Source organism: Pogona vitticeps, chromosome 2 (genome assembly GCF_051106095.1).
Source record: "Pogona vitticeps strain Pit_001003342236 chromosome 2, PviZW2.1, whole genome shotgun sequence".
Taxonomy (NCBI): domain Eukaryota; kingdom Metazoa; phylum Chordata; class Lepidosauria; order Squamata; family Agamidae; genus Pogona; species Pogona vitticeps.
In genome coordinates this window covers 293,211,272-293,224,174 of record NC_135784.1, presented here as the reverse complement: position 1 = coordinate 293,224,174, position 12,903 = coordinate 293,211,272, and the positions used below count along the sequence as shown (strand labels likewise).

The following is a 12,903-nucleotide window of genomic DNA, read 5'->3' as shown; positions in this document are numbered from 1 at the left end:
CTTGGGATGTGAGGGGTGACGGTTTGTCGCCTGTCATCCCTTGAGAGATCCCAGGGAAGAAAGACATCTGGAGGACCAAAAGCAAAAATAACCAGACTGCCACCATGAGGATACCCATAAATAAGAACAGTATTAAGAACCTCTGGCATGCTTGCCACAGCTTGCATTTTAAAAATGTGAACATGAAATTGATTCAAACTTCAGTGATTAGAACCAAAAGGTATTGTAATTTTTATATGACAGCTGATTAGGAGAAAGTAACAACCCGGAAAACTAAGGGAATTTACTACTCTCACCTTATTAAAATTAGAACTGCCATACAGTATTTGCTGGATCTCATCAGGAACACTCCAGCTGCTCATGGCAGCATCATCACTCTCCTCACTGGCCTCAGTTGCTGTTTCAGCAGTTGGGAGCCTTCTCTGATTCATCGACTTCCTTGTCTGATGAGAAGCTGGAAGGGAGTAAAGTGTTCCAGAGGTTGTCAAATAAATGTTAGAAAAAACATTATTTATTTATGGTAACAAATGAAAAGAAAGACCCAGAGCAGATAGGTGGAGGGTATAGCAAAATAGAAATACCACTGAATCTGGTTGAATGAACACTGAGAGAATGGGTACTTAAGGCAAATCATAACAGCTGAATGAAACTTTTTAAAAATGAAGCAGCTATTATAAAAAAAACAACAACCCACCACCCTTCAATTTGGCTTGAGAATGATTCTATTGCATGGCATGGCATCGTGAACTTTAAGACAGGCAACTATATAAAAAGTTAGAAGTATCTGAAATGTCAATTTATTAGACTGAGAGAGTGATGAACAATGAAATACTAAGATGAATGAATGAAGACCAAAAAAATCATAAAATGTATGAAGCTGGAATGGTTTGTCCATGTAATGCGAAACAAAAAATTACAAATTGTTACAGCTGCTCAATCAAGGTAAAATAAATAAGAAAAGAAGTGCAGAAAGAAGGTGATGTTAACAGGCTGGAGAATCCTGGTCAGTATAGTCATGATGACCTCCAACCTCCAGGAAGAGAGGAAAAAGAAAACACTTTTGAATTCAAGCCCATTCTTTCTCCACATTTTTGGATCACAATTATTTTCTCATATATAAATAAACCCCAGAGATGCTTCCATGTCTTGAGTGTGTGTGTGTGTGGGGGGATTTGCCCAACTTCTGGCTAATGTAACCAAATTTTAGAAAGTACTCCAACTTAAGCAGGCAATAACATAGTCTTATTTGAGGCTCTGTCTACTACTGGTCCTTTGCCTTTTTGATGTCTTTCGCTTATGATGAGACAAAGGGCTTTCCTCCCAGACATTTCATTGCTTAATGTAAATTATTGTGATCCAAAGGTGAAGTCATCCCAAAGGAAAGCTCAGTGACTACCACTGGCATTTGTCACAAACCTGGACTCTGTAAGTCAAGTTTGTTACTTGACCACTGCTTCTGGCTCCTGGCTTCTGATGCCATCCTTCTGTATGGAGCTTGGCATATTTGACCTTGAGCAAAAAAAGACAACCAAACACTTATTTTCCCTTATAGAAAATAAGTAAATTTATGTAACCTAACAACAGTACTGTCTAATGTGAAGATCATGGCTAGTTTCATCACAATGACAATGAGACATGCGGCAGAATCTATTTTCATGGTATCCAAAAAACCAAGAGGCAATGTTCTTACACCCCATCCTAATTATTTATTTAAATCATTTTTATCCTATTCTTCAAGTGAAAACTTACAGATTGGATAAACCACGGGGGGGGGGGGGAGAGGAAGATCCTTTCCTTGGTTTTTACAGTATATGTTGCTTGTGTTAAGACTCTAATAATGACTGTGGTTGCAAAATCCCTTCTTTCGTTCTTACCTCTTCTCTGAGTTACATCAGAAGGTAAATTGGAAAATGACTTTGTCTGACTGAAACCAGCTTTGGCAGCCACCATTTTCCTTGTAGCTTGACAACTTCCATGGTAACTACCAAGAAATATGTATCACATTTCAACAATTACAATGATAATTTCAGAAATATAGGCTTGTAACATTATAACAACATTGTGTCCGTACAGACAGCTGTCACAGCTGTCTTCAGAGCACTCACTTTCCAAATAGGCTCCCAAAGAACCAGTTATTTTAGTGATGGACTTAACTTTAGAAGGGTTTGGAAGCAGAGGAGTGTGTCTTACATTATCTCACTTTATTTGCCCATATAGCTCAGTGTCTTCTACATTCACCTAGTATCTTTCTAGGATCTCAGCCAGTGTTTTCTTTTTCCCAAACACAGGCTCTCAGATCTTTTTAGCTACAGAGGGAAGTTACCTTGACTAAACCTGGGATATTCCACATGTAAAAGCATATACTCTACTAGCTATGGCCTCCTTTTCTAGCCATGACAGTGATACAGATGAGTCCACAAAAATCTTCATATAACAAAAGTTCAAAAGAGCAGCAGTATGCTATATTAAAATGGGACCCAAGTTTGCATATGTATGCTGAACTCTTCTCCAGTGCTACCTTTGAAAAGTGCACACAAAGACACAAGTACAGAAACATGAACATGCATTTACAATAATGTGGAAGTTAGCTCTAAGACTACTAAAAATGAAGAGTGTGAAGATGCAGATACAAGGAAGACTGAAACAAAAGACTGACTTGGAACAGTCCTTCAACTTTCAAAAATAATGCTGCGCATAAGCAGTTCTTGTTGGATTGAATACAGTATTTGAAAATGAGAAAGTGAAGCCTCTCTTTCAATTAAATGTTTTTAGGGGGTTTGGTCTTCTGCTTTCCTCCCTCCTGGATTTTGTATGCATGAGGCACTTAATGAACCAGTTTGGTTTTGTTTTATTCTCTTTATGCCAATAAAGGTGTCTGTCTGTCTGTCTAGTATTGGAAATGTTCTTCCTGTCCTTTTTTCAAAATAAAATTGTGAGCTTTAGACCATGAATCCTGCCTGCTGTGGCAAATCAGCATTTTCATTTTCCAAGTTGCATAGGTTCAAGAAACATATCTTCTGCTTGCTTGCTTCAATAATTCTTCTGTGTTTGTCTCTGCTAATTGTACTGATCCATTCGTATAAACAAATACAATTTCTCTATTATTTATTTATTTATTTGACTTTTCTACCACCCGTTTGGCTGCCAGGGTTACTCTGGGTGGTTTAGAATAAAAAAAGACTGATAAACTATAATAAAAACAGTGAGCATAATATCAAAAACAAAATTAGAATCACCTAACATAAACTAGTAACAAAGTAAAAACTAAAAAGTAATAGGTGAGTTTAAAAACAAGATGGTGGAATACTCATCTGCTTAGGTACAATTGCAATTGTTTTCCTGCAAATATGTTCTGTTATTAACTCAATGCTGGCCACCTGACAGCTCGCAGTGAAGATTCTGCATGGCACTTTGCAGATAAAGTTGTTCGTATATGCTCTGCTATAATTGACACAGGTCCTATAGATGTAACTTTGGTCCTTATTTGTCATTTGAGAATGGATACCTTTGTTTCTGTTGTCTGATGATGTGGACAGGATCCATGGAGAACTGAAGGCCGCCACTTGGGTGCTGGACCCTTGCTCTTCCTGACTTATAAAAGCACTAAGGGGAGAACTGACTGAAGGGGAAGGAGAGTAATGAATGCCTAAATGAGGCAGTAGTAAGAACCCCATTAATAACATCTGATTTACTGCTATGATATGCACCTTAGTTGCAACACCCTCTACGTGGTCTTGACTCTGAAGAAACTTCAGTTGGTTCAAAATACTGCAGCCAGACTGCTGACTGGCACTGGTTACAGGAAGCACATAACTCACCTATTAAAACAGCTTCACAAACTGTCAGTCTGGGTGCAATTCAATATGCTGGTTATGACTTATATAGACCCAAATGGCTTGGGTCCTAGCTATATGAAGGGCCATATCATTCACTCTTAAACTTTTAAGATCTTCTAGGGAGGCCCTTCTCCAACTTCCAACACCTTCATAGGTTCATTTGGTGATGATACTAAATAAGGCCTTCTCAGTGGCTGTTGCCACGCTTTGCAGTGCACTGCCCTGACAAGCCAAATGGTCCCCTCCCTCTTGGCCTTTCATTATTAGACAAAAGATTCCCTTCTCAGGCAGGAAGAGATGAGTGGGCATTTAGGAATGCTGTATCTACTGAATTCAGAGATTTTTAAAATGTTTAATAATGTTTTTATGGGTGGTTTCTACTGTTGTTACATGTTTAATTGTTTTTAATGTTGTTTGTTTCGGCATTTTTAATTATGATTATTATGAAGTTTTAACTCCCTACCCGGGGGGAGGGGGAACAGGCCATATAAATAGAATGAATAAATGAATCTTTTGATTACATGTACACAGAAATGCATTGTCAAGCTGGCAAATCTGAAGTTGAGCTCGGAGCACTGAAGGTAAAGGCTGTCTTAGAAATTTATTTAAATGTATTTATTTAAAGTATTTTACCCCGCCTTGCTCCTTAAAATGATCCAATACTTTACCTTCTAGCAGAAGCTATATGTGGTCGCTTGAAATCATGTGGTGATGTTATTTTAGGCATCTGTTTATAGTCACTGGAAGGAAGCTGGACTGTGTCAGACAGCAGCTCGTGCATCAGGACGAGGGCTTCAGAGACTCTATGATTATGATGCTCAGAAAACAAGGCCCTTAAGGAGTATTTTAAAAAAACTTATTAATCACCACCATTGTGATGGAATCAATCAGTCTATTGTTTAAGATCATCTTCAGCCCCAACCAACACACCCTGTCGTCCCCCTCTGACACACCCTTCCTGCATACAGTTTTAAACTCCCTGCAAAGAACTATAAACGAATTCACCTAAAGAAGTGTAATTGGACACATGAAAGTTTATGAAAAATAAAAAGCTAATCAGTCATTAAAGTGCTACAAGACCTCTTGCTTCTCTTTTGCTACAAACTGACTAATATTGCTGCCAGCTGCAATGATTATTAAACTATTTTTCATTTTTTTAAAAAAAGCTCTGCAGAACTCTGTTTCTTTACTGACCTATCCTCTTGATTACTAGTGAAACCTAAGCATGTCTTATTGGGAGAACAATAATTCATCATTCATAATCTTTCTTTTGGTTGCAGGTACTTGGCACATTTAAGTTGTAGTGACTATGTATTGTTACTTGACATCTTGGACTTGATGCCTGCTATTGTCAGCAGGGACTCTGGGTTTCTGTCTGCTTTTGCTAACAGCCACCCCTAAATCTTAACCTCCTCACCCCTAGTGAAGTCACCTGGGTTAGTGAAGTGTAAGAAGGGGAAACATGGCTATTTTGATCCCTTATTTCAAACATCAGAGCCACAGGAGGCAAAGGACAAAGGTGTCTCACAGATTTATTAAGTCCCTGATTCACCACCATGGCCCAGGCTGCTCTAGAGGCTGGTAGCTTTCCTGCCCCTATTAATGGAATCTCCCATCTCAGCACTTGGTAGGATAAAGCAGTTGCCTGACTGCATTCCCTCCAGTAATGTCCAAGCTATCAAATAAATATTTCTGATGGGCAGATGTGGCACCAGCCACCAGAACTAAGACCTCATAGGAAACATTCCTTCCAAGCATCCTTAGTAATACAGTTACCTTCATCGTCTTGGCTATCATGAGGCTATCACCTGCTATCTATTTTTGAGATATTAAAATTACAAACATACTGCATAGAACTCATCTTGAAGGTACTGATTAAAGCACAGTTATTCTCACACCCCATCCTATGCCTGGGATTCATCACCAGTGGGACAGTGATATCCAGCATCAAGATAATGGCTAGTAATATCAGCCAAGGAGCCAATATTCCTTGATTCTACTACCCCTCACTATGATCACTGTCCTCACAACCAGAGGACGATTTCTGGGGTTTGAAGACCATCTGACTTGAGCTCTCACTTTGTCAGATTGTAGAGCCATGACGTTGTGTTCATTTAGTTTCTTTATCTGGTCCAGAGAACCATAAATCAATATGATATCTGTGCCCATGGATGTCTTTGATGTCCTCCCTAGATCACACCATTGAGAAATAGGCCCTTCTGAAGATGTGTGCCCTTATGTGGAGCAACACTGCAGTCAGTCTTTACTGGGTTGCAGTCAGCAACCCAGTTTTTCAAACTATGCTCTCTAATCTAGCTACTCCCTCTTTGCTTTAGGTTATCCAGTATTATGGAAGAAGCTGTCTTCTATGCCCTCCACTTCCAAGACTGCTCCACCATCATCCCAAGCACTGCAGAGTTCCCAATGTCTGTTTGTCTCTCTCAAATTCAAGGCTTCCTCTGGGCATAAGTTGGCTGATATCACTGAACAGTACCTACAATCCCCATCCAGATCACCTCAAGTGTGCCCTTTTACCTCAGGGTAACCAGACGTATCAGGAACCTGCTCTTTTCCTCATGTGAGACAAATCATACAGGCATGTCACTATATGAAGCACAGCCAATATCACGGCTAAAAAATATTGTAAATAATAATGGCAAATCAGGGCTTTTTCTTCTTCATTCTGTTTCTGAAGACTGTTTCTCCCCCACCCCCACCCCCAAAAAAATCATCAGGTCTAGTGTTTTGTATCGATCCTTCAGACAGAAGGAGGAAGGCAGAAGAAAGTCTTCATTTGGTTATCATATCAGTTATTGACAGCCCACTGAATGGTATATGGCAGAACACCAGCAACATGTCCCTAATACTCCATAATTCAATATTTGCTTTCATATATAACAGAAACAAGAGAAAATTAAAAGACTAGAATGAGATGAAAAACAACTTACTTATCTTTCTCCTCTTTCTTTTTCTGCTGCATTTTAAAGTCCCGTGTTGAAAGTGCAAGATGCTGTACAAGAAATGCAAAGAGATATAAAAACTATCTTCTCTTTCACTCCTCAGTCAACTCTTCTTACCAACTCTCACAACTGCTTTCTTTAGCATTTTGCATCTAGGCCCCAAAATGCTACAGCCAGCAAGCAAGCAGGAATTCTGCAACTGGCTGCCTTGAATATTTCAGGCCAACAATCACATGATACAACTACATTTTCAAGCAAAAAACAAACAAACAAAAACAATGATAAGCACAATCCACTATAAATGTTCAGTCAACTGCTCTTCAAGAACTAACTGTAATTTGGTACAATAGCACTCTTTTCATTATGGTCACTCCTGATAAGCATTCTGGCATGTCCAGAGCCCTATTTATCAAAATGAAAATGTTATGTTACTTCTTTTCCCCTATATTAAAACAGCTTATATAACTGCAATCCTAAAATAATGGCCCTCCAGCTACAGCCGGCTGGGGGGAGGGAGGAGCTCAGTGCCAGTGCAGGCAGGCCCCCTCACCTAAGGCAGAAGGGTTGTTGGCCTTGAGGAAAACACCTGTGTCAGAGGAGGGTGGAGGCCCCGGGCCCTCCCCCAGGGAAACAGCTGTAGCCATGGCTGAGGTAGATATAGAGGGGACTGAGGAAGTTCCCATCTCCTTTGGAGAAGAAAGAGAATAATCTGTCAGGAGAGATGCCGAAAGGAGCTTCTCAGAGGCTGGTACCTCTGGAGGACGGTCAGCTCAACTGAAGGCAAGTTGAAGCTCCCAGGGGCAGCTGGTGCTGCACAGCCTCCTCTGCTTCCTAGACGCCATGCTGGCAAGGACTGTTTACCAGCCTGGACTTTTCAGCCAAGACGAGCTGCCACAGGAGTGTAGTAACTCCCAAGGAGCTGGGGGGGGCAGGGACAGAATATTCCCTGGGCCCTGGAAGGACTGGAATTATAGAAAGCTACCAGTTTATAGAAAGCTACCAGTTTCATCCTTGCTGCATTGAGTTGTGGCCTCCATCCTGCAAAGGACTACAGAGACACTGTTTTTTTTCTTTTCCTTTCTTTTTCTTTGTATGCTAAGTCCAATAAAGGTTAACTGATCATCAGAACGTGCTGCCTCACCGTGGATACAGCGGCTGGGACTGCTCACAGCCTCTCTTATTATTTTTACACTCTTCCCTATTGAAGGCTCAAACCATTTGGCTGGCTACTGTCAGTCAATATACGAAACACTCTTTGTGCCTCCTCATCTAACCCCTTCTGTTCATCTGTAAGACCTGAATTATGTTTTTCTCTTGTTTTTCTCTGTATTAATGAACACCCTCTTCTTCCTTCCTTTGAGCTTCCTGTCTCCTCCTCATCCATAACCTCACCCATTGCCAACCATAAAAACCAAAACATAAAATAAAACATTTAACAATAGAATCTAGTAATGAAAGCACAAAATCACAAAACCATAGAAACACTGAATTGTCAACCTGCTAGGACTTCTGGCTCGCGTGCCGGCAGAAAGGGCTCCGAGTGCCAACTCTGGCACGCGTGCCATAGGTTCGCCATCGCTGTGCTAGGAGGTTTTGGGAATGCTGTTGTTGCTCCAGTGAATCCAAATCACTGTACATGGAGAGCACCTGACACTCCTGGCCTCTAACAACTCAGAATGACTGCTGTGGAGAAGGCCTGACAGCGATTCTGTAGCTCCAAAAACACCACATGCTTTCTGATTGTCCTATTTCTCTTTGTCCCGTTTCTCCACATCCTTGCCTCCTGCACTTGGCATTCTTCTTCCACCTCAGAAGAATCTCTGGTCTATCGCTCTTCCAGGAAGTCATCTTAGCTCCAATCAAAAACAGTTCATTTTCTCCGATTAGCCAATGCAGTGTGGAGAGATGAGCATCAACTGCAAGTACTCCTTCAATGTTCATGTTTCTTGTTCTGTGCAACCATAACGTAGCATTTCTGCTCTCCCCCTCAAACACCTCCATAAAATGACCCATTTACTCTTTCTGGTCACAAGCTCTAAGGGACTCTGAGTGCAGCTATACAGTACATTGGGAACTGTTAGCTCCTCCCCAGTCAAACTAGTGACTCACTTATTCTTGGCATTCATTTCCTCTCAGCTGTCACCGTTCCCCCAGCATCATGTACTTGGAACAGAGCACATAACTGGAATAATGCAAAGAGCCTCAAACATAGAAGCAAATTAGACAAACAATCACTACTCAGCCCTTACCCTCTCTTGTCTCTTCCACTAATCCCATGTGAAACATCCTCTTTACTCTTTCCATTCGCAAGCTCCTGGTCACCACCTATAGCTATATGTGTATGCCTGGCACTTACCTAGTGAACACCAGCACAAATAGAAGGGTTTGGATTAATTCTGGAAAATGGCAAAGATTGGAGCTTTGGCTACATACCACAGCAGATGTGCAGCTTCTGAGAATGTCTGCCTATGAATAAACTCTGAGCTTCTGTAGTTGTAATGGGTTAAAGAATCAGGCTACAGAAGCACGCTCTGCCTCATTCCACCCCAACCGTACTTAAATGGGATTCCATAGCCAAGCACCCATTAGTAAACCGCTATGCCTGAACCAGTCCTTGACGCATTTTTCCTGGCTAATATCAAGTCAGAATCTAAATGCTGAAGTTCACTGCGGTCTTTCAGTTCTGAAAAGTACAAACCGCAGTAAAGAAACAACTGTGTTGTTCTCAGATATATTTCATTATCACATTGAAAGGGCTGCAACACCTAAGTGGAAACAGGCTTACCATATTCTTTCTCAAAGGGAAAGGACTGTGTTCCCTTGCCCTTCGTTCGGCCAGTGTTTGCATATATTCAGCTAGTCTTTCCTTTCGCTTTCTTTTCATCCAAGCTTGTAACTCTTTTTTATCTCTTTTTGTTTTACGCGAATATTTATTCATTTCACCTGTGAAACTGAAAAAAGAATGAAATGAAATAAAGAGGTGATGACACGTTACTTTGTACAACACAGTTAATACTCACTTTGGGGAAAACATTTAGAGCAAAATGTAAGGATAAGTGGCTGAAGGTTTGCAGCTTTGAAAGCAATGCAAAAATTCCAGAAATACAGAAGAACAATGAAAATGAAAGCCATTCTTTGGCATATAGCACCAGCATTAAGGTTGGTAATAACAACATTATGAAGAAAACCAAAATGGATATAAAACAGTCATAGTCATAAAAGTTAAAATTTTTTTGCTAATTCTCATATTTTTACCCAAATGCTAGTTGTAATTGCTCCCTATGTGGAACCAGATTCTTAAGCATCAATCCATCCACGTTGCCAGAATCAGTACTGAAGGGGGCACAAACCGCCAAGCCAGTGATTTGTACCAGTTTGTTTTTCAGTCAAACAGATGTTCGGCATTTCCCAGCCCCGCCTCCTCCAGTGGGCCCACTCACAGGCAGGGCCCAAAGGACGTGGGGCAGGGAAGCCGGGGTGCTGCCTCTGAGTTGGGTGGCTGCCAGAGGAGGCAGGGCTAGGAAGTGCACAAACACCTTCAGCACACCCTTACTGAACAGGGGGTCTTCCAAGGCACTTTAGGGGAGCTTCTCCATTCAGAGTGGCTACTTCCTATGCATAGCTACAGCTGATGAGGAACACTTTCTATAAATGCCACATTACCTGGAGATTTTTTTAGCCTGGTTTTCTGTGAGACCTAGTTCTGAAGCCGATATACCACCCTCTGCTATGAGATCAGTAATGATGTCGGAAACACCACTCAATCCAGTCATCTGTAAGGGATCTGAAAAACTATGAAAAACAATTGTATTGCTTCAAACAGAAATAAATCAGATTTAAAGCAAATTGGGAGATAAAAACAGATGAAATTAATTAATTAAATTTATTTATTTAAAATATCAACTTTCTTCTTAAAAAGGACCCAAATCCGCTTACATCATTAAAAGGCAATAATTAAAGCTAAAAACCACAAATACACAAACACAAAAAAGGATCCAACAAATACCATTCTGAGAAATGGTAGACAAAAGCAATACGAAAAACAGTCAAAGCAGGAAGGCATAACAACCCCTCTAAAAATTCCACTCTTGAAGCCAGTTACTGAGTGAAAGCTTGCCTGAAGAGAAAAGTCTTTGCCTGTTTGCAGAAGGACAGCAAGAATGGGGCCAGCCTGGCCTCCTGTGGGAGGGAGTTCCAAAGTCTGGGAGCAGCCACAGAGAAGGCCCTCTCTTGTGCTCCCAATAAACACACCTGTGAAGGTGGTGGGGCTGAGAGAAAGGCCTCTCTGAATAAACTTAATATCCAGGCAGGCACATAATGGGGGACATGCTCTTTGAGATACTTTGAATTCTGCAAATGCACCCCTGGCCACCACTGCAATCTGGGTGCTACCAGACTCAGAGACAAATCCAGGAGCACCTGAGTGCTCCTGGATATGATTGTATATGATTGCATATGTATATGATTGCATTTCCATTTCTATTTTAAACATTCCTACTAAACTGAACAGGACTGTCGATCGAACAATGTTCTTAACCCACTCCTTGATCAATCTCTTTAGCTTCACATGGTGTTTCTATTCAAAATGTGTTCAAAGCAGTTCACATTGAAGCAAGATTAAATTGATAGAATTAAACTAACACATTCTCATTGAAAAATAATCAGAAACAAAGAAACCAGTTTAGAATAACAGCCATCAGTAATGTAAGTAGATAAAGCATTAAACGATTAGTTAACTGCTTAAAATAGCATATCCTTTGGTCTCACTCATTAGCAGAAACAGAAGAATATGGAATAAAAGCAGCAGAAAAAATATAGAGATTTGGCTCAGTTGCTGATGTTAGATGTAATTAGAAAGCGAATGGGAAAATACTTTTGTCTAAACTGTAAGCAGGGGCATCTCCTCTGGTGACAGTAGACAAAGCTGCAGCCATCGAAGACGCACCCTTGACACACTGGAGAGACAGGCAGGGCTAGTCCCAAGTCCTGCTAGGAACAAAACAGATCATCCTCTGGTTTTTGAATGGTCAGGTCAGCAGAATCCCTATCCCTGAGATTTCAGGGCAAAACCACTAGGAGGGGAGACTGTTTGATTTTTACAGAAGCAAAGCAAGCATTAGTTGGAAGGGACAGAACAGCTTCTGAGCCGATTATAGAAATGCACATAAGGGAAGTAAATGGGCCTGGAACCCAGGTCAAGCCCTGCTTGACCAAGCCACATGGAAACGTGGACCCTAGATTTAAAACACACACACACACACACCCAAATATTTTGGCTGGCAGCCTAGTGGCAAAATGTACCCGGTAGCTGCAGTAGTTGCCATCATTCTTACTATGAAGATACATCTTGTGTGGCATTATCTAAAGCACACATGATGTGGCTGTAGCATACAGTCTGATTAAGCCTGTTGAAATGCAATCCACCTGATTTTTAAATCTGCTGTTAGCTGGAAGACACAATTTGTTCTCCCTATGGTTTTTAAATAACCAGAACACACATTTGGACATACAGTATATCCATGTTTAGATTTGTGCATATGCTCATGGCAAGAAGGAAGGGAAATACATACAGTACATATTTCAGTTGTAATGTTAACTAAATATGTTCACACACATACCTCTCATCAAACTCCTCTGTTCTAAAATTAATATCTATAAAAGAAACACAGGATAACAAGTATGTTACAAGGAACAAATGTATAAAGTCAAGCTACAACCAACATGAAACAAATCAGATGCAGGGACTGTGGGTTGTCTTCATATGATAGAGGGAGTCTAGAGTCCTTGTGGTTGGTCAGGAACACAACATAGCTGTCAAAGCAAGTGGCCCAGGAGGAGAGCCCATTCCACAGATGCCCTTCTCCAGGGTTTTGTGGATGCCCATTTGAGCCTACAAGAATTATGAAGCTTCATACAGCTAAATTCAGTTTGACTAGCTGCACAAATAATAGGCTAAATATACAGTTATTCTTAAATTTATTTTTCTTATTCTTACATATAAATCTTACATTTGCTCCAAAGAGTGTATGGGGGGCAAGGAGGGATTTGAACCAAATTTTTCTGATACAGTATTAATTTTATTTATTTGTTTGTTTGTTTCACTTTTC

At 40.6% G+C, this 12,903-nt stretch overlaps 1 protein-coding gene across 9 annotated transcripts in view; it reads right to left on the bottom strand.

The window, feature by feature from the left end:
- The window catches only part of CPLANE1 (ciliogenesis and planar polarity effector complex subunit 1), an 84,451-nt gene that overhangs the window by 2,994 nt on the left and 68,554 nt on the right, over nucleotides 1–12,903 (bottom strand). For 8 of the 9 annotated variants that reach the window (XM_078384475.1, XM_078384478.1, XM_078384477.1 and 5 more), the window contains 8 exons: nucleotides 12,415–12,448; nucleotides 10,460–10,588; nucleotides 9,582–9,747; nucleotides 6,785–6,846; nucleotides 4,505–4,669; nucleotides 1,875–1,981; nucleotides 1,417–1,509; nucleotides 297–454 (listed from right to left, as the gene is read on the bottom strand). In XM_078384475.1, the coding sequence (XP_078240601.1) occupies nucleotides 297–454; nucleotides 1,417–1,509; nucleotides 1,875–1,981; nucleotides 4,505–4,669; nucleotides 6,785–6,846; nucleotides 9,582–9,747; nucleotides 10,460–10,588; nucleotides 12,415–12,448 (914 nt within the window). The remainder of the gene's footprint in view (nucleotides 1–296; nucleotides 455–1,416; nucleotides 1,510–1,874; nucleotides 1,982–4,504; nucleotides 4,670–6,784; nucleotides 6,847–9,581; nucleotides 9,748–10,459; nucleotides 10,589–12,414; nucleotides 12,449–12,903) is intronic. The other variant, XM_078384476.1, reaches the window with a different exon arrangement.